This window comes from Oncorhynchus mykiss, chromosome 5, assembly GCF_013265735.2.
Source record: "Oncorhynchus mykiss isolate Arlee chromosome 5, USDA_OmykA_1.1, whole genome shotgun sequence".
Classification (NCBI taxonomy): Eukaryota; Metazoa; Chordata; class Actinopteri; order Salmoniformes; family Salmonidae; genus Oncorhynchus; species Oncorhynchus mykiss.
The window spans coordinates 22,033,591-22,055,745 of NC_048569.1; the positions used below are offsets into that span (position 1 = coordinate 22,033,591).

General features: G+C 44.5%; 3 protein-coding genes across 9 annotated transcripts; 1 reads left to right on the forward strand and 2 right to left on the reverse strand.

Annotated features, from left to right (window-relative positions):
- Positions 1 to 232: 232 nt before the first annotated feature.
- On the reverse strand, positions 233 to 4,358 carry LOC110523428 (BTB/POZ domain-containing protein KCTD9). Of its 7 annotated transcripts, none has more exons than XR_005051683.1 (13): positions 3,912 to 4,353; positions 3,568 to 3,689; positions 3,429 to 3,472; positions 3,204 to 3,321; positions 3,068 to 3,126; positions 2,859 to 2,987; positions 2,708 to 2,775; positions 2,540 to 2,635; positions 2,247 to 2,408; positions 2,021 to 2,126; positions 1,777 to 1,910; positions 626 to 1,716; positions 233 to 594 (listed from the first exon to the last, which is right to left on the reverse strand). XR_005051683.1 is itself a non-coding variant. In XM_036977051.1 (13 exons), the coding sequence occupies exons 1-13, from the start codon at positions 3,957 to 3,959 to the stop codon at positions 1,535 to 1,537; spliced, it is 1,236 nt and encodes a 411-aa protein (XP_036832946.1). In that variant the 5' UTR covers positions 3,960 to 4,358; the 3' UTR covers positions 233 to 1,534. The 7 variants fall into 7 exon arrangements, 6 of the variants coding, with proteins under 6 accessions (XP_036832946.1, XP_021457779.2, XP_021457781.2 ...); XM_036977051.1 differs by having other exon boundaries at positions 233 to 1,555; positions 1,588 to 1,716; positions 3,912 to 4,358; XM_021602104.2 differs by having other exon boundaries at positions 233 to 1,716.
- A 4,832-nt stretch (positions 4,359 to 9,190) lies between these two features.
- Positions 9,191 to 11,902, reverse strand: march5 (membrane-associated ring finger (C3HC4) 5). The gene is given in 7 exon segments (NM_001164066.2): positions 9,191 to 9,684; positions 9,776 to 9,942; positions 10,407 to 10,581; positions 10,776 to 10,906; positions 11,062 to 11,264; positions 11,342 to 11,428; positions 11,845 to 11,902. Coding segments are annotated over 6 exon segments (882 nt in total). The 5' UTR covers positions 11,371 to 11,428; positions 11,845 to 11,902; the 3' UTR covers positions 9,191 to 9,507.
- A 478-nt stretch (positions 11,903 to 12,380) lies between these two features.
- LOC110523429 (beta-centractin) lies at positions 12,381 to 19,514 on the forward strand. Its single transcript, XM_021602110.2, has 11 exons — positions 12,381 to 12,603; positions 14,097 to 14,161; positions 14,278 to 14,353; positions 14,444 to 14,569; positions 14,812 to 14,936; positions 15,044 to 15,260; positions 16,644 to 16,736; positions 16,850 to 17,024; positions 17,138 to 17,199; positions 17,346 to 17,386; positions 17,476 to 19,514. Exons 1-11 carry the CDS (start codon positions 12,556 to 12,558, stop codon positions 17,576 to 17,578), a joined length of 1,131 nt encoding a protein of 376 aa, XP_021457785.1. The 5' UTR covers positions 12,381 to 12,555; the 3' UTR covers positions 17,579 to 19,514.
- The last annotated feature ends 2,641 nt before the right edge of the window (positions 19,515 to 22,155 follow it).

Below are 22,155 nucleotides of genomic sequence, written 5' to 3' on the forward strand. Positions count from 1 at the left end.
CTTTTTTTTCAGTTTGTCCCAAAAAGGCAGGTTTCAAACACAAACCTTCACAATAAGGTACATTCCAGTTACCCTACACACCCTTGTATGTGTGCATCACTTTATGCGTGCCTCGTCTGCCGGGGACATCCTTCCAAATATTGTCTCTTTAACTCAAGTTTCCGAGGGTAAAGCATGCCAAATATACGTGCGGATCACTTAGAGGAACCGTTGACATAAAAACACAACTAGATACTAAAAACAGGCTAGAGCCTTTATTGCAAAAGACATAAGACAGTAATTATACAGTGATAGTGTGATACAAAAATAGAACAACTTTTCACAATGATAAAGTGTAGCACCATGTGATGGAAATCCAACCCCTGGCATGGAGAAGATGGTCCATGTAGGATAATGTACATGTGGACCCATTAAAGTGAGACTCAGCCATATAACTTTTGCCATGAACCTCAGATTCACACTGCTGCAACGTGATAGCTGCGAGACCAAAACAGCGAGAAGTTTAGCCTCACACCGTTTGTTGTTGCGGAAGTTGGCCCGAATCTGCCGTATCTACCTTCAAAATACATATATTATTATCCAAACATGTAGAACCTTTTACGCCATATATACAAACATGTAGAACCTTTTACGCCATATATACAAACATGTGTACCAGAACTAAAACATTCCTGGGTCTCGTTTCACATTCACTCATGTCAGAGGAACAACCACTGCCCTCGGGCAGCTAAGTGACTCCTAAGGGTTGATATAGTATTGGGCAACTAGTCTCTTCTGAGAAGAGAAAATCAGTGGTGAGCTACACAGGGGGTTGGGAGGAATGACTTAAGGACCAGGAGTGTGTTTGTGTGGGGTTCAGTGGAGGAGTAGCACAATCTGAGACGTGTACGATAACCCTACTGCACACGCTGAGACATGTGCAGTGGGGTTATCGCACACGCTGAGACATGTGCAGTGGGGTTATCGCACACGCTGGGACATGTGCAGTGGGGTTATCGCACACGCTGGGACATGTGCAGTGGGGTTATCGCACACGCTGAGACATGTGCAGTGGGGTTATCGCACACGCTGAGACATGTGCAGTGGGGTTATCGCACACGCTGAGACATGTGCAGTGGGGTTATCGCACACGCTGAGACATGTGCAGTGGGGTTATCGCACACTCTGAGACATGTGCAGTGGGGTTATCGCACACTCTGAGACATGTGCAGTGGGGTTATCGCACACTCTGAGACATGTGCAGTGGGGTTATCGCACACTCTGAGACATGTGCAGTGGGGTTATCGTACACTCTGAGACATGTGCAGTGGGGTTATCGTACACTCTGAGACATGTGCAGTGGGGTTATCGCACACGCTGAGACATGTGCAGTGGGGTTATCGCACACGCTGAGACGTGCAGTGGGGTTATCGCACACGCTGAGACATGTGCAGTGGGGTTATCGCACACGCTGAGACATGTGCAGTGGGGTTATCGTACACTCTGAGACATGTGCAGTGGGGTTATCGTACACTCTGAGACATGTGCAGTGGGGTTATCGTACACTCTGAGACATGTGCAGTGGGGTTATCGTACACTCTGAGACATGTGCAGTGGAGTCAGCATCTCTTCAAAGATGGCTCCCTTCACGTTGGAGCCCCGAAGGTTAGCTTCCTGTAGATCGCATCCAGACAGGTCACAGTTCTGAGAGAGAGGGGGAGAAAGAGAGGGAGGGAGCTATGTTTGAGAGGTGTTTTGTGTGTGTGTGTGTGTGTGTGTGTGTGTGTGTGTGTTTACCTCCAGGTCTGTGCCAGCCAGTGTAGCTCCTCTCAGGTTGCAGTTTTTCAGCTTGGCGTTCTTCAGTGTGGCAACTCGCAGGTTGATACCTGTCATCTGACTACCCTCCATGTCCACCCCCTTTAGGTTGGCACCTAACACACACCAATACAAATCCAAGTATGATCGAAAAGATATTGAACCTTGCAATCCAAGTGTGTGTGTGTGTTGAGTCAAGTCAAATTTGTTTATATGTGCGTGTTACCCTCCATGTTGGCTTTGACTCCAGCAGGGTCCTCAAAGTTACAGCCTCTCAGAGATGCACCCTCCGCATTAGAACACAGCATCTTAACACCCTGTAGGTTAGCTCCCTGTAACACACACACACATTAGAACACAGCATCTTAACACCCTGTAACACACACACACACACACACATTAGAACACAGCATCTTAACACCCTGTAGGTTAGCTCCCTGTAACACACACACACAGTAACACACGTCAAGGCAGGCTGAGGACAGGTCTGCCCGCTCCAGGTTGGCACCACTGAGGTTGGCGTGAGTGAGGTTGGCAGCTCTCAGGTTGGCCATCTTAAAGTTGATGTAGCGCAGGTCCAGGCGAGACAGGTCTGCACCGCTGAAGTTCAGACCCTGTGTGTGTGTGTGTGTGTGTGTGTGTGTGTGTGAGTGAGAGAGAGATAGAGGGAGATCAAAGAGGACAGTGTCAGACAAGATAGAGCATAGCCACTGAAAACAGATACATTTTGGTGAGTGTGTGCTACCTGACAGCGCAGCTCTGACTTGGTGGGTGTGGCCAACAGGAAACGTACAAACTCCTTCCTGGTTAGAGGGGAGTGGTCATCAGCAGGCTGGGAACTCTGGGAAGGAGAAAATATGGTGTAGTTAGGATAGACAAGCCTCATGCACACTTACGGTATTCACACACACACCTTGATCAGGTTCTCCAGTTGCTCAGCCAGCTGCTCAATGCCGAAGAACCGAGCTTCCTCCAGGACCCCTGAGACAGAGAAAGAGATGAAGTAGCTATTAGTGTGTGTGTGTGTGTAAGTCCAGTGTGTACATTGTGAGTGTGTGGCATACCCAGTGGGTTGATGCCGTCATTGATGATGAGTTGTCCGTGTCTCAGGTAGTTGAGGATTGGTTCAAAGTAGCCTGGACTCCTGTCTATCAGGTAGGCACCATGGGAGTCCTGTTTATTACCCCACACATCTACACACACACGGAATTTGGGACATGAAAATTGAGTGGAGGAGAGTGTGAGTGGTGAATTGTGGGAGTGACATCATCACCTTTGTCTCGGAACATGTGGGCCAGCATGCTCGCTGGTTCTTTACTGACCAGAGTGCTCCTGAGGAGAAAACACACCACACAGGTTATGTGTATCAATAGAATGGAGTGGACAGACTGCAAGGTTGTCATGGTTACCGTGTGGTGGTGAAGCAGCAACCCCCAACGTTGAGCGTCAGCCAATCAGTGTGAGTTTGGAACCAGTCTGGACAACCAGGGTCATCCTGGGGGTCTGCACACTTTGTCTTTCTCGCATCTGAGGGAAGTCATACAGATAGCAAGTACATCCCACCCAGATAGAAGCACAGAATATCCCACACTGTACCTCCTGATAGAGCTGTTGAGAGGTTGTAGTCAACTTACCATCAAAGGAGTCGCCCTCAGACACATACAGCACGTCATCATCCCTGCAGAACACACACGCACGGTGTTAGCAGTGAACATAACTTTATCCTGCCTAGCTAGCTGATTAGTTCGGCTATGTCGCCAATTTTGAACTCACCTTATAAGCGTTATGTCGTCTATAAGACCGCCTGTCCCGTTATAAACGCTGGAGGCTCGGATTCCCAGTTTACTGCTAGCGACGGACAGCAGGTCTGTCAGCGATCCATACAGCGCCACAACCTGCGGCAAAATACACACGAAGCCCACAGATACAACCCTGCGACAATATATATCTGGCGATGTACACTGACAAAAGACGAAACTGCTGGCAACCTAGCGTACCTACTGTGGTCAGATGAGATGTAGCTTGTAGCTAGCTACAGCAGTAGCTATGCAGTGATGTTATCTGTGCTGCCGTTGATATAGAAAGGGATCCGATAGGGTTCTCGGAAACTAGCTTACCTTGCCATTGGAAGACGTTCCGTTGACAAACAGAGTGACTCTCTTCATGATAGTCCTGGTTATTTAGCTGCTCGGCTTGAGTCAACTAGCTAAATGCACCCGTTTCTGATTTTTTCGATTGGAACCAAAACATCCGCAATAAAATAAAAAGCTTGAAAAAGCGTTGCAACGATGTCGTCCAATCAACGATTAAAGAGTGAATGTTGTCCAATGGCGATGAATAAGGTGGTAACTCACATGCAGTTACCGAGATGTCATTGGTCAAAATAATTTTTTCTAAACAATTAATGCTTCCTTTCCTCGCTTCCTGTCCTTAAGCAGATGAATTGGCAACAAAAATGGCTTACAGACTACCAAAATACATCAGCAACCACTACGTTAACAGCATATCTGGACTGACATCAATCAACAATAGGCAGTCAATCATTGGCCAGAAGTTCATCAACAGAGCCACTCACAACCCATCATTGAAGGAAGCCTTGAGACAGGCTAAATGGACCACAGATACACCCATGTCCATAATGCTGAAGCTGACCTAGAAGAGAGGAAGAAAAAATACAAAAATTACAAGACTTTTTTTTTTTTTTACAAAAAAACGTGTGTGTATGAAAATGTGTAGATATGTGAATGCACTCCTTAGCACCCCGACCCCTCTCCCCATGCACAACTGTGAGCTATAATTTTAATGACGTTCTTTTATCCCTCATTTGTTATTTTTCTTTTCTTTTTTACTTCTATTTTTAAAACAAAACACCACGAACTCATGTCGGGAAAAGCAAAAAGGCGAAACTAATCTACAACCGTTCTGATAAAAACCTTAGGGCATTCAGCCTCGGGGGATGCCTTGCTCCTGGCCTGCCCTGCCTCTTCCACCAATCAAATTGTTTCTTATGGACAAAAAGGAGCAGAGGCTCTGAGCTGTCCGATCAGGTCCATTGTCTACTTGTGCGGAAAAATCATTGTTATCGAGCAATAATGACAAACCTGGCATTGACAACTTAGATGGAAAGCTACTAAGGATGGTAACTGACTCTATAGCCACTCTTATCTGTCATATGTTTCATCTATATCAGCTTGCTGCCAACTCTAGGCAAACTGTTGGAAAAAATTGTTTTACCAAATTTTTCTCTGTGAACAAATTAATACGACTTTCAGCAGGTATATAGAGAATGTCACCCAGCATGTACAGCACTGACACATATGACAGATGATTGGTGGAAATAAATTGATAAGAAGATTGTGGGAGCTGTACTGTTAGATTTCAGTGCAGCCTTTGATATTATTGACCATAACCTGCTGTTGAGAACGTAGGTGTTATGGCTTTTCAACCTCTACCATATCGTGGAATCAGGGCTATCTATCTAATATAATTCAAAGGGTTTTCTTGAATTGAAGTTTCTCTAATGTCAAACATGTAAAGTGTGGTGTACTGCAGGGCAACTCTCTAGGCCCTCTACTCTTTTCACCAATGACCTGCCACTGGCATTAAACAAAGCATGTGTGTCCATGTATAATGATCAACTATATTCACATCAGCAACCACAGCTAACGAAGTCACTGAAACCCTTAACAAAGAGTTGCAATCTGTTTTGGAATGGGTGGCCAGTAATAAACTGGTTGTGAACATCTCTAAAAACTAAGAGATCTGTATTTGGCACAAATCGTTCCCTAAGTTCTAGAACTCTGCTGAATCAAATCAAATTGTATTTGTAACATGCGCCAAATAAAACAGATGTAGACCTTACAGTGAAATGCTTACCTACAAGCCCTTGGCCAACAATGCAGTTTTAAGAAAAAAAAAAAAAAAAGTAAGATAAGAGCTGTTGTTGTCTTACCAGTTGTTGCCTTAGCTAGCTCTCCCAATCAACACCCGTGATTGCTTTATGCCTCACTTTACCTCTCTCTCAAATGTCAATATGCCTTGTACACTGTTGTTTAGGACAGTTATCATTGTTTTAGTTTACTGCGGAGCTCCTAGTCCCACTCAACATGCCTCAGATACCTCCTTTGTCCCATCTCCCACACATGCGGTGACCTCACCCAGCATAACTAGCCCGTCCAGAGATGCAACCTCTCTTATCATCACTCGGTGCCTGGGTTTACCTCCACTGTACCCGCACCCCACCATACCCCTGTCTGTACATTATGCCCTGAATCTATTCTACCACGCCCAGAAATCTGCTCCTTTTATTCTCTGTTCCCAACGCACTAGACAACCATTTATGATAGTCTTTAGCCGTACCCTCATCCTACTCCTCCTCTGTTCCTCAGGTGATGTGGAGGTTAACCCAGGCCCTGCGTATCCCCAGGCACTCTCATTTATCCCCAGGCACTCTCATTTGTTCAGAAGCCTCCTCACGAAGTTTGTTTTACTCACTGCTTTAGCACACTCTGCCAGCCGTTATGTCCTTGCCGTGTCTGAATCCTGGCTTAGGAAGGCCACCAAAAATGCTGAGATTTCCAAACCCAACTACAACATTTTCCGTCAAGATAAAACTGCCAAAGGGGGAGGAGTTTCAATCTACTCCAGAGATAGCCTGCAAAGTTCTGTCATACTTTCCAGGTGTATGTCCAAACAGTTCGAGCATCTAATTTTAAATATTAATCTCTCCAGAAATAAGTCTCTCACTGTTGCCACCTGTTATAGACCCCCCTCAGCTCCCAGCTGTGCCCTGGACACCATATGTGAATTGATTGTCCCCATCTATCTTCAGAGTTCGCTCTGTTAGGTGACCTAAACTGGGATATGCTTAGCAGTCCTACAATCTAAGCTAGATGCCCTCAATCTATATAGCCCTTGGTTCACTCCAGACCTGACTGCCCTTGATCAGCACAAAAACATCCTGTGGCGGACTGCACTAGCATCGAATAGTCCCCGTGATATGCAACTTTTCAGGGAAGTCAGGAACCAATTCACGCAGTCAGTCAAGAAAACAAAGGCTAGCTTTTTCAAACTGAAATTTGCATCCTGTAGCTCTAACTCCAAAAAGTTTTGGGACACTGTAAAGTCCATGGAGAATAAGAGAACCTCCTCCCAGCTGCCCACTGCACTGAGGCTAGGTAACACTGTCACCATCGATAAATCCACGATAATCGAGAATTTCAATAAGCATTTCTATACGGCTGGCCAGGCTTTCCTCCTGGCTACCCCAAACCCGGCCAACAGCTCCGCACCCCCCGCAGCTACTTGCCCAAGCCTCTCCAGCTTCTCCTTCACCCAAATCCAGATAGCAGATGTTCTGAAAGAGCTGCAAAACCTGGACCCGTACAAATCAGCTGGACCCTCTCTTTCTCAAATTATCCGCCGCCATTGTTGCAACCCCTATTACCAGTCTGTTCAACCTCTCTTTGGTATCGTCTGAGATCCCTAAAGATTGGAAAGCTGCCACGGCCATCAAAGGGGCCCTCTTCAAAGGGGGTGACACTCTAGACCCAAACTGTGTTATTAACTGTATGCTTGTTTATTCTATGTGTAACTCTGTGTTGTTGTTTCTGTCGCACTGCTTTGCTTTATCTTGGCCAGGACGCAGTTGTAAATGAGAACTTGTTCTCAAATAGCTTACCTGGTTAAATAAAGAATGACAAATAATTAAAGGGCAGCAGTAAATAACAATAGCGGGGCTACATACAGGGGGTACCGGAACAGAGTCAATGTGCAAGTAGGTAGAGTTATTAAAGTGACTATGCATAGATAATAACAGAGAGTAGCAGCAGCATAGAAGAGGGGGGCTTAATGCAAATAGTCTAGGTAGCCATTTGACTAGATGTTCAGGAGTCTTATGGCTTGGGGGTAGAAGCTGTTTGGAAGCCTCTAGACCTAGACTTGGCGCTCCGGTACCGCTTGCCGTGCGGTAGCAGAGAGAACAGTCTATGTCTAGGGTGGCTGGAGTCTTTGACCATTTTTAGGGCCATTCCTCTGACAACGCCTGGTATAGAGGTCCTGGATGGCAGGAAGCTTGGCCCCGGTGATGTACTGGGCCGTACTACCCTCTCTAGTGCCTTGTGGTCGGAGGCCGAGCAGTTGCCATACCAGTGATGCAGCCCGTCAGGATGCTCTTGATGGTGCAGCTGTAAAACCTTTTGAGGATCTGAGGACCCATGCCAAATCATTTCAGTCTTCTGAGGGGGAATAGGTTTTGTCGTGCCCTCTTCACGACTGTCTTGGTGGGCTTGGACCATGTTAGTTTGTTAGTGATGTGGACACCAAGGAACTTGAAGCTCTCAACCTGCTCCACTACAGTCCAGTCGATGAGAATGGGGGCGTGCTCGGTCCTCCTTTTCCTGTAGTCCACAATCATCTCCTTTGTCTTGATCACGTTGAGGGAGAGATTGTTGTCTTTGCACCACACGGTCAGGTCTCTGACCTCCTCCCTATAGGCTGTCGGTGATCAGGCCTACCACTGTTGTATCATCGGCAAACTTAATGGTGTGCAGTCGTACGCTGGCCGTGCAGTCATGAGTGAACAGGGAGTACAGGAGGGGACTGAGCACACACCCCTGAGAGGCCCCCGTGTTGAGGATCAGCGTGGCAGATGTGTTCTTACCTGCCCTTACCACCTGGGGGCGGCCCGTCAGGAAGTCCAGGATCCAGTTGCAGAGGGTGGTGTTTAGTCCCAGGGTCCTTAATCTGGTAATGAATGGTGTTGCTGTTGAACAAGTTGAGGAGACTAAATTACTTGGTGTTACCTAAGATTGTGAACGGTCATGGTCAGAATATATAGATTCAATGGTTGTAAAGATGGGGAGAGGTCTATCCGTAATAAACATATGCTCTGCTTTTTTGACACCACACTCCACAAAGCAATTTCTGCTGGCTCTAGTTTCATCTTATTATTAAATATGTTTTTTATAAGAAACTGTTTTCATAGTCAACTTACACACAGCACTGACACACACACACACTTACCCCACTAGACATGTCCCCACAGGTCCAGAACAAATTCAAGGAAATGTAGAGTATTATACAGTCATGAGTTCTCCCTTCCATCTTATATAGCGCAGGTGAACAGCAAACCAGTTTAAAAATAATTATAATAAAGCAACACCTCAGGGCACAACGCCTCTCCCTCATGTGACCTCCTTGATGTATGTACTGACATGTATGTGGAACTGTTAGATGCACACATACACTACATGTTGTTTTTAAATGTATGCAATTTGTAAAGTATTTTGTCTGTCTTTTTTGCTTTATGTTGGACCCCAGTAAGACTAGCTGTCGCCATAGGAGTTGACTAATGGGGATCCTAATCAATCACATCAAACAGAGAGAATGCAGAATGTAGCAATCAAATCACTTTATTAGCCAATTCATTCATACAGGCAAATAAAATAGCATGGGCTCTACAGTGTACACACACGCTCACACATACAGTCATGGTTGGGTGGATATCTTACAATGCAAATAGAAGACCTGGGTCGCATTCAGGAGACAAATGGGAGAAAAAAACTAACAATTGCATTCCTATTGGACAAGTTCTCTTTTTGGAAATGTAATGCACCTCCTAAACACACCCCTTGTCTGAGTAAAATAAAACTACATTGCGATTGGGAACAGAGGATTCTGGGGGGTTAAGGTTGGGGAGGGGGAGTCTTGCATTCACTCATTTCCGCTGTCCTCTGTGTCGTCTTCTCCTCCCTCGCTCCGTCCCTCCGTCTCTCCATCCCTCCCTCTCTCGGGGTAGTTGAGGATGTGGCGGTTGGCCTGAATGAGGTATTGCTGCTGTTTGAAATACACCTTCAACACTCCCTTCATCACCACAAATGCTATACCACCCTACAACACAGAGAAGGAGAGCGAGAGATAAACATAAAACAAATGCTACCCCAGCCTTGAGACATACTATACAAATACACTCTCCCCTCACCAGAACGGTGCGTTGCAGAGATGAGGGTACCCTGCCGAAGATCAGTCGTCCCACCAGGCTGGCTACAGAGGGGAAGATGAGAGCTCCACACAGAGTACGAGACACTGACAGGTGGTCCCCTCCATTAACCCCATCAGCTGGCACACGGGGCAACGGACGACCTATACCTGGGAGGGAGGGGAAGAGAGGAATAGTTAAAAATTGTTTTGTTAAATTCATTTCATTTGCAGAATGTACTATATGCTGTAACGTTTACTAAACCTCTAGAGTTAACCATACCTCAGACAGACAGACAGACATAACCCAGGCAGACAACCTGTCTTCTCACTTTTGTATGCATGTATGTATGTACGTACAGTGGGGCAAAAAAGTATTTAGTCAGCCACCAATTGTGCAAGTTCTCCCACTTAAAAAGATGAGAGAGGTCTGTAATGTTCATCATAGGTACACTTCAACTATGACAGACAAAATGAGGAGAAAAAAATCCAGAAAATCACATTGTAGGATTTTTAATGAATTTATTTGCAAGTTATGGTGGAAAATAAGTATTTTAAGTGGGAGAACTTGCACAATTGGTGGCTGACTAAATACTTTTTTGCCCCACTGTATGTATGTATGCATGCATGTATACCTGGCAATAGCAACTGTAGTTTAGAGGAGTGTCTCTGCCACAGCCTCAGTATGTAGTCCTCCCAGCGGATCATCTTGCCCAGGACAAGCATCACTGGGATGGTAGGTAGACCCATCAGGAGGAACAGAGGATCTGCTCTCTCCATCACATCCAAGCCCTTCTTATGGCCCACCACCTGGAGAAAGAGGGAGGGAAAGAGGTGAACTGGGACTCTTGTGTTTTGAGTTGCATTGTTGTTTGCAATGGATTCACTGAACTAGTTACTGAACTAGTGAGTAGTTAGTGTTAGTTATGGGTTAGAGGTCAAGGGTATAACAGGTATGACAGGGTTAAGGTTCAGTGGTCAGAAGTCAAGAGGCATGTATGTACCTGCATGACAGTCACAGCTCCATAGGTGACAGCTGACCAATAGACTGTCCCCACCACCACACCGGCAGCAGTGAATGGACTGGCCCGTGACAGAGCACTGTCCATCTGCTGGAGGAAGTATACCAACGGCCCTGGAGGGTGGGGGGGACAAACATATATAGACAGCCATGAACTAACTGACACACCTGGACATGAAAGCTACAGAATAGAGCTTTCATTGTGGTGTGTAGTGTGATTGTTCTATATCCCACCTTGGGTAAGATGATGCAGTGTGTGTGTTAGTTACCCATTTTGGGAAAGACAATGCGGTACTCTGTGCCACACTGAGGGCAGCTGACGGCTCCTCCACTGTTTCCTTTCTGCTTCTCATCGAGCCAACGCTGCAGACAGGCCTGGTGGATCCACTTGGTACAGCCCTTACATCTGCAGGGGCTCACCCACTCTGCCACGCGATCCTCTCTCTCTGTCGCAAAACACACCCAGCAGTGCCTGGGAGACACAGGTTAATGCTCGTACACACACACACACACACACACACACACACACACACACACACACTTACTTACTTCTCAGGGGGCTCCTCCACACAGGCCATCTTGTGTCTGTTCAGTTCCTCTAGGTCCCCGTCTCACCATGGGCCAGCCAGGCAAGACCTACACACACATTATTTCACTTTCTCTACATCTGGCTAAAATATAGACAGCATTTATTTACTAACTGCCTGTATTAGCTTGCTTCATCTACGTTCACAAACTCACTTCCGGTCAAACTTGTAACTGGCTACAAAGGCCTTGGCTAAATTACATGCCCCAGTGACCACTGCAAACTAATCTTAGCTATAGTTAATGCTGTGATGCATATTTTCTATGTTTTAGTTGGATCAGAAAATGACATGTCCATACAATTTGCCATTCATAAGTTTTAATCGCTTTGTGATACTTGCTAACGGGCAAGTGTTAAGAGTAGCCATACTAGCTACCTCCGGTACGTAACTACCTAGCTAGCTAACTATAGATTAGAAGAATTCATAACTTTAAGTTGTTGTTGAATAATGACAGTGGTTTCTTACCTCGACAATACCTCTATATAAAAATCCCGAAGTAGCTTTACAGTAAAATGTTTAACTAGTTGGATGACAATAAAGGAGTTTTGATTTATACAAAATATTCGAACTGCCTGTCCTACGGACGAACAAAAATACAAAACAGTCCTTCCGGTTTACAGACACTTTTTCTTAAAGGCAAATACATGTTTTTTCTCCAACTTGAACATTTTTGGATGTTGTGGAATTTACAGACAAATAAAACATACATCATTTCTGTTCACTAATAATTGCCCATGATTTCCCAAACATGCACATAATAATGTAATAGACATTATGTTTCCACCCTCTCTGATGCTCATCTATTCATCTTGTAAAGGGGGAAAGTTTATTTAGCTGAAGGTACATTTATTCATAAAGATGGTGATGATGATAATAATGATTATGATGATGGAAAAGCAAGCCGGCAAAAACAGTGCACAAGCTCACAACCCTAAATCTGGGGTTGACAGCGAGCACGTGGGCTCCAGCTGGCAGTATTTCCATTGGGTGTTGCCACTGTCAGTCTACTCTAGAGACAACCGCATACCTACTGGGTTGGGTTGTGATCAACGCAAGCAGCAGCGACCAGTGGTCTGAGAGCAGAGTGACAGGGCGTTATTTACATGATTAAAATATCAAATAGGCAAGATTGTATCAAAGGATTAATAGAATCATATCTTAAACAATTAGTTCGTCATGGAGTCCTATGACATTATAGCTAACCAGCCGGTTGTGATCGATAATGTAAGTATGATGTCACTCATCCACACCCTTGCCTAGCTAACGACTAGCCAGGGAGGTTAGCTAGCTAGTGTTGTGTTGGAGGTTTTGATCAAAGATTTTTATATCTAAACCAAGATAGGCCACAGCCTGTCGTGTCCAATGGAAACAAAGTCATAGTGGGCTGAACAAGGAAAGAGGTGGGCAGAGCCGAGTACGAGCTAGCGAGATCCTATCGGCCTGTTGTAGCATACATCTGCATATTTCCGTCAGGGAATGCCTATTCTGAAGTGCGCGTGTGCAATAACTCAATTCGCCTTTGCACCCCTTCTAAACGCCACTTTTTTTTTTTACTTTGGCAAAGGGTTAGTCTACAACATATTCTAGTTTTGGGAAAATAAAACTGTATTGAGATCAAATGTTTCATCTATGAGGACATTTGCATAATGTTGGCCAAAATCCATCTTCTCCCACTGCTCGCCACTGGGCTTCCTCTCACTACCATATTCGGTAGTGAGTGGAAACGCCAAGCGGATGATTCACATTTATACATCCGGTGAAATATCTTCTTATTGTTCTAGCTGTGCTTTGATAGCTGACATTACTGAATACATTGTACTAGCTTATTATTCATAAATATATTCCACTTGCGCTTAGCCACCTCTTTCCACGTGCACCTCGTGTAGTAGAATGTCTCTTTGTCAAATATGTATGTTGCTGTGTGTGCTGCAGAATCAGCTGACGTTGTTATTTTTCATCCAAACACTGTTTTGCCTGTATCGTCTCCATATATGTTCTGTTCTGGAAGAATAACTATCTAACTAGATTTATATGATACATTTACAGTTAACGTAACTAGCTGCAACACTGGCTAGGTAACTAGCTGCAAAACTGGCTAGATACACAAACCCCACCTTGCGAACGGCTAGCCATCTATGCGAAATGCGTTGGCCGAGAAAGAAGTTAGCTAGCAGCGTTCGCTATCGCCACCTGTCACTGATTATGCGCACCACACTAGAAATAAAAAACTTAATTCCAAAATGAGCTTATTTGCTAGATAATTGGACATGAATGAGTGTATCGGACCTTGCAGGTGATAACTGTTGTGTTGTTGTCAACATAATACTACCTGTGTCATCTGTTGCCCTGTCATGAGCCCAGAGGCCTTTCATTGCCCTGTCATGAGCCCAGGGGCCTTTCATGGGCTAATGTTTTACTCAAACCCTTCTAGGAAGGAAACACTAGGCATGTTAAAGCCCAGTGATGCTGCCATAACCCAGAAGATAGGGGCTGTAATGTGTGTGATGTCTCAGACAGAGTGGGATAATGCCTTCCGCTGCCTCAGGCTGTGTCTTATGACTCAACACACACACAAGGAGTGTTAATTGTGGTGGGTTGGGACAGACAACTTAAGTAGTCATAGCTTGATATGAATAACTTTCTCTCCTGTCCTATCTCTCCTAATCTTCCCTCTACCTCTCCTACTCTTCCCTCTACCTCCATCTGTCTCTCCCCAGGGTTCAGGTGTTGTCAAAGCTGGCTTTGCTGGAGACCAGATCCCCAAATACTGCTTCCCCAACTAGTAAGACCTCCTTTATTTGTACCTATCCTACATCAATAAGACACAGCTGTGATTCAGATCGATAACATCTGTGGGGTTGTTTCTAACTGTGTTGTGTTCTGCTGTGTGTGATCCAGTGTGGGCCGTCCCAAGCACGTGCGCGTGATGGCAGGAGCCCTGGAGGGGGACCTCTTCATTGGACCCAAAGCAGAGGTAGGCTTCATACCATAGCCTTACACACACACACTATGAAGGGGCCAGTTTCAACAAGCCTCTAACCCTTCTCTTATCCCTCCCTCCCAGGAGCACAGAGGGTTGCTGTCAGTAAGGTATCCTATGGAGCATGGTATAGTGAAGGATTGGAACGATATGGAGAGGATCTGGCAGTATGTCTACTCTAAGGAACAGCTGCAGACCTTCTCAGAGGAGGTGGGCTCTCCTCTCATCTCCTTATTCTCCTCCTCCCCTTTTCCTGTCTCTAATCTCCTCAATGTGTGAACCGTTAACCATTGTTGTAAATGTTAGGCTTCTTGATTTATTGAATTGTATAAAAAATTATGGATGTTGTGAGTGTGTGAAAAGTATTTAACAGACAAGGGAGCTGGTATGACTAAGAAAGGGATTTTCAGCCTTCTGGATCGCATGCTAACTAGATCTGTCTTCCCCTCAAGCACCCTGTCCTGCTGACTGAAGCCCCTCTGAACCCCAGTAAGAACAGGGAGAAGGCAGCTGAGGTGTTCTTTGAGACCTTCAACGTTCCCGCCCTCTTTATCTCCATGCAGGCAGTCCTCAGTCTGTGAGTACGCTACACTGTTTGTGTGTTTGTGTACATACCGTGTGTGTTAGTGTGTGCAGGCACGCTTCTGTGTGTTTGTTATACTCACGGCCCTTTCTCTGGTCCAGCTATGCGACAGGGCGTACCACGGGTGTGGTGTTGGATGCGGGCGACGGAGTGACCCATGCAGTGCCCATCTACGAGGGCTTTGCCATTCCCCACTCCATCATGAGGGTGGATATCGCTGGAAGGGACGTGTCCCGTTACCTCCGGCTGCTGCTACGCAAGGAGGGCTATGACTTCCATACCTCCGCAGAGTTTGAGGTGGTCCGCACCATTAAAGAGGTAAGGGACGGACAGTGTGTGTGTGACCTAACTAGAAGAAAATGAAGGGCTCAATAGGAATTGCTGTCAATTAGGGCTGGGCGATATGGCCTAAAAATCACATCTCAATTTTTTTTTAAACTTATGGGTGATTCACAATATATATCTCTATTATAATTTTTTTTATTTTTAAGTTCTCTCTAAATAAGCATTGTTGTACAATTAAAGGTCAAATGCACTGCATTTCACACAGTCAGCAATAATCTAATGAATTCAGGGCGTGTGAAGTTATACCTAGGATAAATATAAGCCTTCCACAACCATAAGACACACTAATAATTATTTTATCAAAATAATTCAACCTGCTTTTTAAACATTTTATAATCGCTGATCCAGCTTTCAAGTCTGTCCATGAAATTGCCCTCTTTTGTTGCAAATGTACCCAGAACCATGCACATCCACTAATAATGACTAACTTCTTATAGCAGGCAGGCTATAGGACATTAACACAGGTCTCATCAACAATCTCTCCAGCCCACGTGCTAGTGATTAGCCAGCTAATTTTATATTTCAAGTTTAAGCCAACTTAGATGTATCTGCTAGCTAACAAGGCAAAACAGTTGAATGGTTATAAACACACCCTGCTGTCCGTCTCCAACTGTTTGAACAGCATGCTAGTCTGTCCACTTTGTTCACATGTTGAAATCAAGTGGTCTACCTTATTTCTCAGAATGACACGAGTTGACAATTCCTTATATAATTGCGTTTTATGCTTATTGCACATTTATAAAACACAGACTAGACAGTATAAGTCTTTGGCTAAAATGCTGCGAGTGGTATGTGGCACGACAAACTTAGCCTTCTTTTTCCAGAATCAATGTTCATTGATACTCCTGTTTTAGTAATGTCTGCTCTGTACGCAATGTGAGGAGTTGAGACATACAAAGGGTATCGTCAGAAAGGTTAACTTGTCCTTTATTACAGTTAAATAATGTCTCAATGTGTTTGTGTCCATATGACTGATTCTGTTGACCTCAAATTCAAATAGCGATTTGAAACCGCTTATTTTCTTTGGGCTTATTTTGGACCTAAGTTTGTCATCTGCCTACCCGACTTTGGGACAACGACTCCCATTGTTAGGGGTGAGATGTGCATCTCATCATTACATACAGATCTCTGGTGTAAATGGGGAGGTGCACACAGCACAGAAGGAGCAAAAGAGACGGGACCAAAAATACAACACGAGAACAAGCGGACATAAACGCTCATAAAGACAAAATGCGATACAGGCATTTGGAATATCGCAGAAAAACATATATTCAAATTCATCTAATTAATTCAATATATTGGACAGCCTTACTGTCAATAGGGATGTCTTGGTAATGTGTGTGTTTCTGTCTTCAGAGAGCCTGCTACCTGTCCCTGAACCCCCAGAAGGATGAGACTCTGGAGACCGAGAAGGCCCAGTACACCCTCCCCGACGGTAGCACGCTGGATGTGAGTCAAACATCACACACACCTTTGTTTTATTTTGAGGGACTACAAACATCATCATCACTTCGACACCCAGTTGAGCCAAACTCTGACCTTTGACCTCTGCCCCTGTCCAGATTGGTCCAGCCAGGTTCCGCGCCCCAGAGCTGCTGTTCAGGCCAGACTTGATCGGAGACGAGAGCGAGGGGATCCACGAGGTGCTGGCCTTCGCTATCCAGAAGTCTGACATGGATCTCCGACGCACACTCTTCTCCAACATCGTACTGTCTGGAGGATCCACACTGCTCAAAGGTTACACACACACACACACACACACTGACCAACAACAACTAATACTAGTGTGTTGTGAAGGTGTTTTCTCATGTGGTTGAAGGCTCCTTAGCTAACAGTCTTTTCTGTTGCAGGCTTCGGGGACAGGTTACTAAGCGAAGTGAAGAAGCTCGCTCCCAAAGACGTGAAGATCAAGGTATGGTAACTAATGACCCAACTTTTCACCTCTTCTTGGCCAGAGCTCAGCATGTTGCTATATGAGTCTGTTTTTAGCATGTGTGGACAGGATGTCTCCTCAGCAAGTCCCTGCTGACTTTCTGTCTCTCTGTGTTTCCTGTCCAGATTTCCGCCCCTCAGGAGAGGCTCTACTCCACGTGGATCGGGTAAGAGGTCACCACACACAGACTCACTCTCACATCTCTCTATTCCCTAATCCCTCTCTCCTCTCCTCCCTCTATTGTGTTCTGTGTAGTGGCTCCATCCTGGCGTCGTTGGACACCTTTAAGAAGATGTGGGTCAGTAAGAAGGAGTATGAGGAGGACAGAGCACGGGCCATCCACAGGAAGACCTTCTAACACCGCTGCCCTTAAACTGACCTCAACATGACCTATCTGCCCTGTGCTGCCCCAACCTGTCACGACACTACCCTCCAATGCTCCTGTATTTGCTCTGTTTCCCCACATTACTGATTTGCCCCAACATCTGGAACTATCCCACAGCCCCATGTCTGCCCCTCCCCTTAAGGCCTCCCCCATCCTCTGGCAAGGGGACTTTCCATATACACCCTCCCTCAATTCAGCATGCCTTCTGTTACCAGCCATGTGGGAGAGAGCGGGGTGGCCCTTCAGGCAAGCCTGTGGGCCTCTCACCTCCTCCCACACCCAGGGCTGCGTGGGCATATATGTCAATACTGTGGACTGTTCTTTCTGTTCTTAAAGGGGCAATGCTATACTCAACCCTGAAGTATTTATATTACTCTCCTATCTACCCTGCCCTGTACGATACCTTGCAATCATCCAATGACAAAGAAGGTGAACGTTTTTCGATTCTGTAAGAATTCCATTCCAAACCGAAGAGATTGATTTAATTGTTTTGCGTTCTTTAAAAAAATATCTTGGTCGTCACAGTTACAAATCACCATGTTAATGTTAGCAGTTGAATTCACCATTGTTTTCTTACATTTTTTTGTTTCCATTTGTTGAATTAGATTGTGTTGAGGGTCAGGGTTAGGATAGTCTGCTATAGGAATAGGTCATGCTGTAGACGGGTAGAGAATACCACTGTGTTTTACATTGCCTCATCAAATATTCAAGCAATTAATTGGAAAACATTCAAAGAACTTCTCTTTCCACCAACCCTCCCACATGTGTTCTTCAACAACAACTAATGGACATGTTTAGACGACAGCGATGTTTAACCTATCCTTATGATGTGTAAAGTATCTCCATTCAATTAGCTGTGTTTTTTTTCTCTTTGTTTGAAAATGACATTAGTGGAAATGGTTTGATAACAAAGGACCGGTGAGATGTATCCTCCTCACTTGGTACCAGATCCAACGGGGGGGATTTCAACTTTAAATAACCATTAGATGACCATTGCTATTTCTAAATGACCGTTTAAGATATGACAGTTGAACTTTGGGACCAGCTGAATGGGACCCTTGAATGCCTTGTAAAGATTAAACAGGACAAAGTGCTGTCCATAAAGCATGTTAGTGTTCTGTACTGCACAGAGACTGATCTGAGAGCTGTATGCCTGGACAGGATCATCTCTGAGGAGGTCCAAGTCTCCACTAACCATTGATACAATACAGGTTCATATTTAATAATCACCTTTCTGGTTAACCTTCAGATTGATGAAGGCTTATCTGATCCTAGATCTGTGGTTATGGGCAGCTACAACCTGGAGTGATCTCTGATCTCGGTGTTAGTCAAGGGTCAGGGACTAGCTGAATATTGGGTGAAAGGCCACAAACATTGTAATTTGATTTCTCTCCAAAGACTCCATATTTGGCTCCATTTAAAGGATGGTGGAAATCACCTGTTAAATGTTACCTGTAAGTTATTTTAAAACACCATAAGTGTATGGGTTAGAACAATTGAGAGAGAGCAATGTTTAGTTGCTATAGACTGTAGTAGGACCATTCACATAATAAGCATGTAGAAGCACAAGATGGTGGATTATTATCAGTTAGTTTTCTACCCTCTATTCCCCCTCATGTACAACTAGAAGTCTGGGTGTTATTATGGCTAAGCTGATTTCCCTACGTCTCAGTGGCAGTAAAGGGCTTGTGTCCAAAACTGTGTCCGCCTTACTCCTGTGCCCTGGCACCGGAAAGTCCACTTCAGATTCTGGGTGTTTTTTAAAAGGTTCTATACTTAAAAAGCCTTGTGTACAGTGGACCGCTTTTCAAAACGTCAAAAAATAAAATAAATGTACAATACTGTTTATTCAAGTGTTGCTTTTACTTTTCATTTTGTAAATTCAGTATAATAAATAAGTTAATGACAGCTGTTGGAGGTGTCTGGTCTTTGTAATTAATTTGTCTTTATGATAATCATAACCAACAGGATGCTATGAATTGTTTCATACATTGTGACCCACTTCAGTTACACTCTGGTGACTTTGGTCACATATTAAATTAACTTCTAAAGGCATTCATTCAGAAGTACTACACTTTACAATGAAAGTCATACCACATCCAGGAGCATGAGGTAGACATTAGAACACTCAGTGAAAGAACCACTGAACTGGAGAGACAGGTGAACGAAGAGAGGGATGAAGAGAATAACATTTGGTATTTTATTAGGATCCCCATTAGCTGTTGCAAAAGCATTAGCTACTCTTCCTGGGGTCCACACAAAACATGAAACATGACATAATACAGAACATCAATAGACAAGAACAGCTCAAGGACAGAACTACATAAATTCAAAAGAAAACTGGAGAGGAAGCTGAAGAGAGAATCTGTCAGGAGGGAGGAGATGGAGAGAAAGCTAAAGAGACAGAGCGAAGAGAGATAATGAGAGGAGGGAGAGGGAGGAGAGACACAGACAGGAGATTGAGGAGATGAGAGGAAGCTATGAAGGAGAGGCCAGAGTTGAAGCAGAGAGAAACCTGGTGAAGATAATCCTGCCTGAGTTACAGAGGAACATCATGATCTCACAGACTAAGATGGAGAGGGAGTTAAGCAGACAGATGGAGAGGGAGTTAAGCAGACAGATGGAGAGGGAGTTAAGCAGACAGATGGAGAGGGAGTTAAGCAGACAAATGGAGAGGGAGTTAAGCAAACAGATGGAGAGGGAGTTAAGCAGACAGATGGAGAGGGAGTTAAGCAGACAGATGGAGAGGGAGTTAAGCAGACAGATGGAGAGGGAGTTGAGCAGACAGATGGAGAGGGAGTTAAGCAGACAGATGGAGAGGGAGTTAAGCAGACAGATGGAGAGGGAGTTAAGCAGACAGATGGAGAGGGAGTTAAGTAGACAGATGGAGAGGGAGTTAAGCAGACAGATGGAGAGGGAGTTAAGCAGACAGATGGAGAGGGAGTTAAGCAGACAGATGGAGAGGGAGTTAAGCAGACAGATGGAGAGGGAGTTAAGTAGACAGATGGAGAGGGAGTTAAGCAGACAGATGGAGAGGGAGTTAAGCAGACAGATGGAGAGGGAGTTAAGCAGACAGATGGAGAGGGAGTTAAGCAGACAGATGGAGAGGGAGTTAAGTAGACAGATGGAGAGGGAGTTAAGCAGACAGATGGAGAGGGAGTTAAGCAGACAGATGGAGGAGAAGGATAGAGAGATGGAGGAGAAGGATAGAGTACCTCCTGTATATAGCCTTGCTGTTTATTTTACTGTTATTTTACTGCTGCTCTTGAACTATTTGTTATTTACATTTTTTTACTTATCTATTTTTTACTTAACACTTCTTTTTCTTAAAACTGCGTTGTTGGTTAAGGGTCTGTAAGTAAGCATTTCACTGTAAGGTTTACACCTGTTGTATTCGGTGCATGTGACAAATACAATCATTCACAATGTGAGATCAAAAGTGGTCGTCTTACTATTTCAGCAGTGTCATTTTTTCTATTTGTATAAGTGGTTATGTTGAAACTTGAAATATAAGTATCTCTACAGTGAAGGATTTATTAGTAATTCATTTATTTTCATTGTCATGCATAGTTTATTAGTTCAAAGAAACCCTTTAATAATGAGTGATTTGAATGACACATCCATTGTGAATTTACTCCCACATTAACAATCAGACTCCCAATGACAACCACCACCTGAGATGGCTATTATTATGGCTATTATTATGGCTATTATTATGGCTATTATTATGGCTATTATTGCAACAAAGAAACAAAACTTAGTAAGGAGTCAGTGGGAATTTCTTGTCTTGAATGATTCAATCTCAGGAGACCAGAGGAAGTTATGGAGCATCAGTCTGAATGGAGGTGTCCATATGACTGACAGGCGAAGAGTTAAACAGACATGCAGTAACCTTCTCTGGCCACTAGATGTATGTGTTGCACCACCAGAGGAGCAGGAGGAACCATGAGGAGTATAGGAGCAGGAGTAAGCTACAGATAACTGCGAAAAATAAAGGAAACACCAGCATAAAACATCTCAACAGGGCATTGGGCCACCACGATCCAGGACAGATTCAATGCATCTTGTCATTGATTCTACAAGTGTATGGAACTTGGAGGAATGCGACACCATTCTTCCACAAGAAATTCCATAATTTGATGTTTTGTTGATGGAAAACGCAGTCTCAGTCACCCATAATCTCCCATAAGTGTTCAATTGGGTTGAGATCTGATGACTGAGATAGCCAATGCATATGGCTAACATAATTTTCATGCTCATCAAACCATTCAGTGACCACTCGTGCCAGGTGGATGGGGCCATTGTCATCGTATGGGGGCATAGCCATGGAGACAAAATAATGACCTGGCCAGCATTTTTATACATGACCCTAAGCATGATGGGATGTTAATTGCTTAATTAACTCAGGAACCACACCTGTGTGGAATAACCTGCTTTCAATATACTTTGTCATTTCTCGTGTTTCCATTATTTTGGCAGTTACCTGTACACTTACTATGGCTGTCTCGATTCTTCTATGAGGAAGAGAGATAGGAAACCCGCTTTCTGTA

What these genes read in the sequence shown, in the direction of transcription:
- LOC110523428 (XM_036977051.1), bottom strand. Translation starts at nt 3,959, where the DNA reads ATGAAGAGAGTCACTCTGTTTGTCAACGGAACGTCTTCCAATGGCAAG. An exon ending in TGAGGGCGACTCCTTTGATG is followed by an intron (nt 3,322 to 3,428) that starts GTAAGTTGACTA and finishes GACTTCCCTCAG; the next exon opens with ATGCGAGAAAGACAAAGTGT. An exon ending in TGCTGCTTCACCACCACACG is followed by an intron (nt 3,127 to 3,203) that starts GTAACCATGACA and finishes TTTTCTCCTCAG; the next exon opens with GAGCACTCTGGTCAGTAAAG.
- LOC110523429 (XM_021602110.2), top strand. Translation starts at nt 12,556, where the DNA reads ATGGAGTCCTATGACATTATAGCTAACCAGCCGGTTGTGATCGATAAT. An exon ending in TGCAGACCTTCTCAGAGGAG is followed by an intron (nt 14,570 to 14,811) that starts GTGGGCTCTCCT and finishes CTTCCCCTCAAG; the next exon opens with CACCCTGTCCTGCTGACTGA. An exon ending in CTCTACTCCACGTGGATCGG is followed by an intron (nt 17,387 to 17,475) that starts GTAAGAGGTCAC and finishes TGTTCTGTGTAG; the next exon opens with TGGCTCCATCCTGGCGTCGT.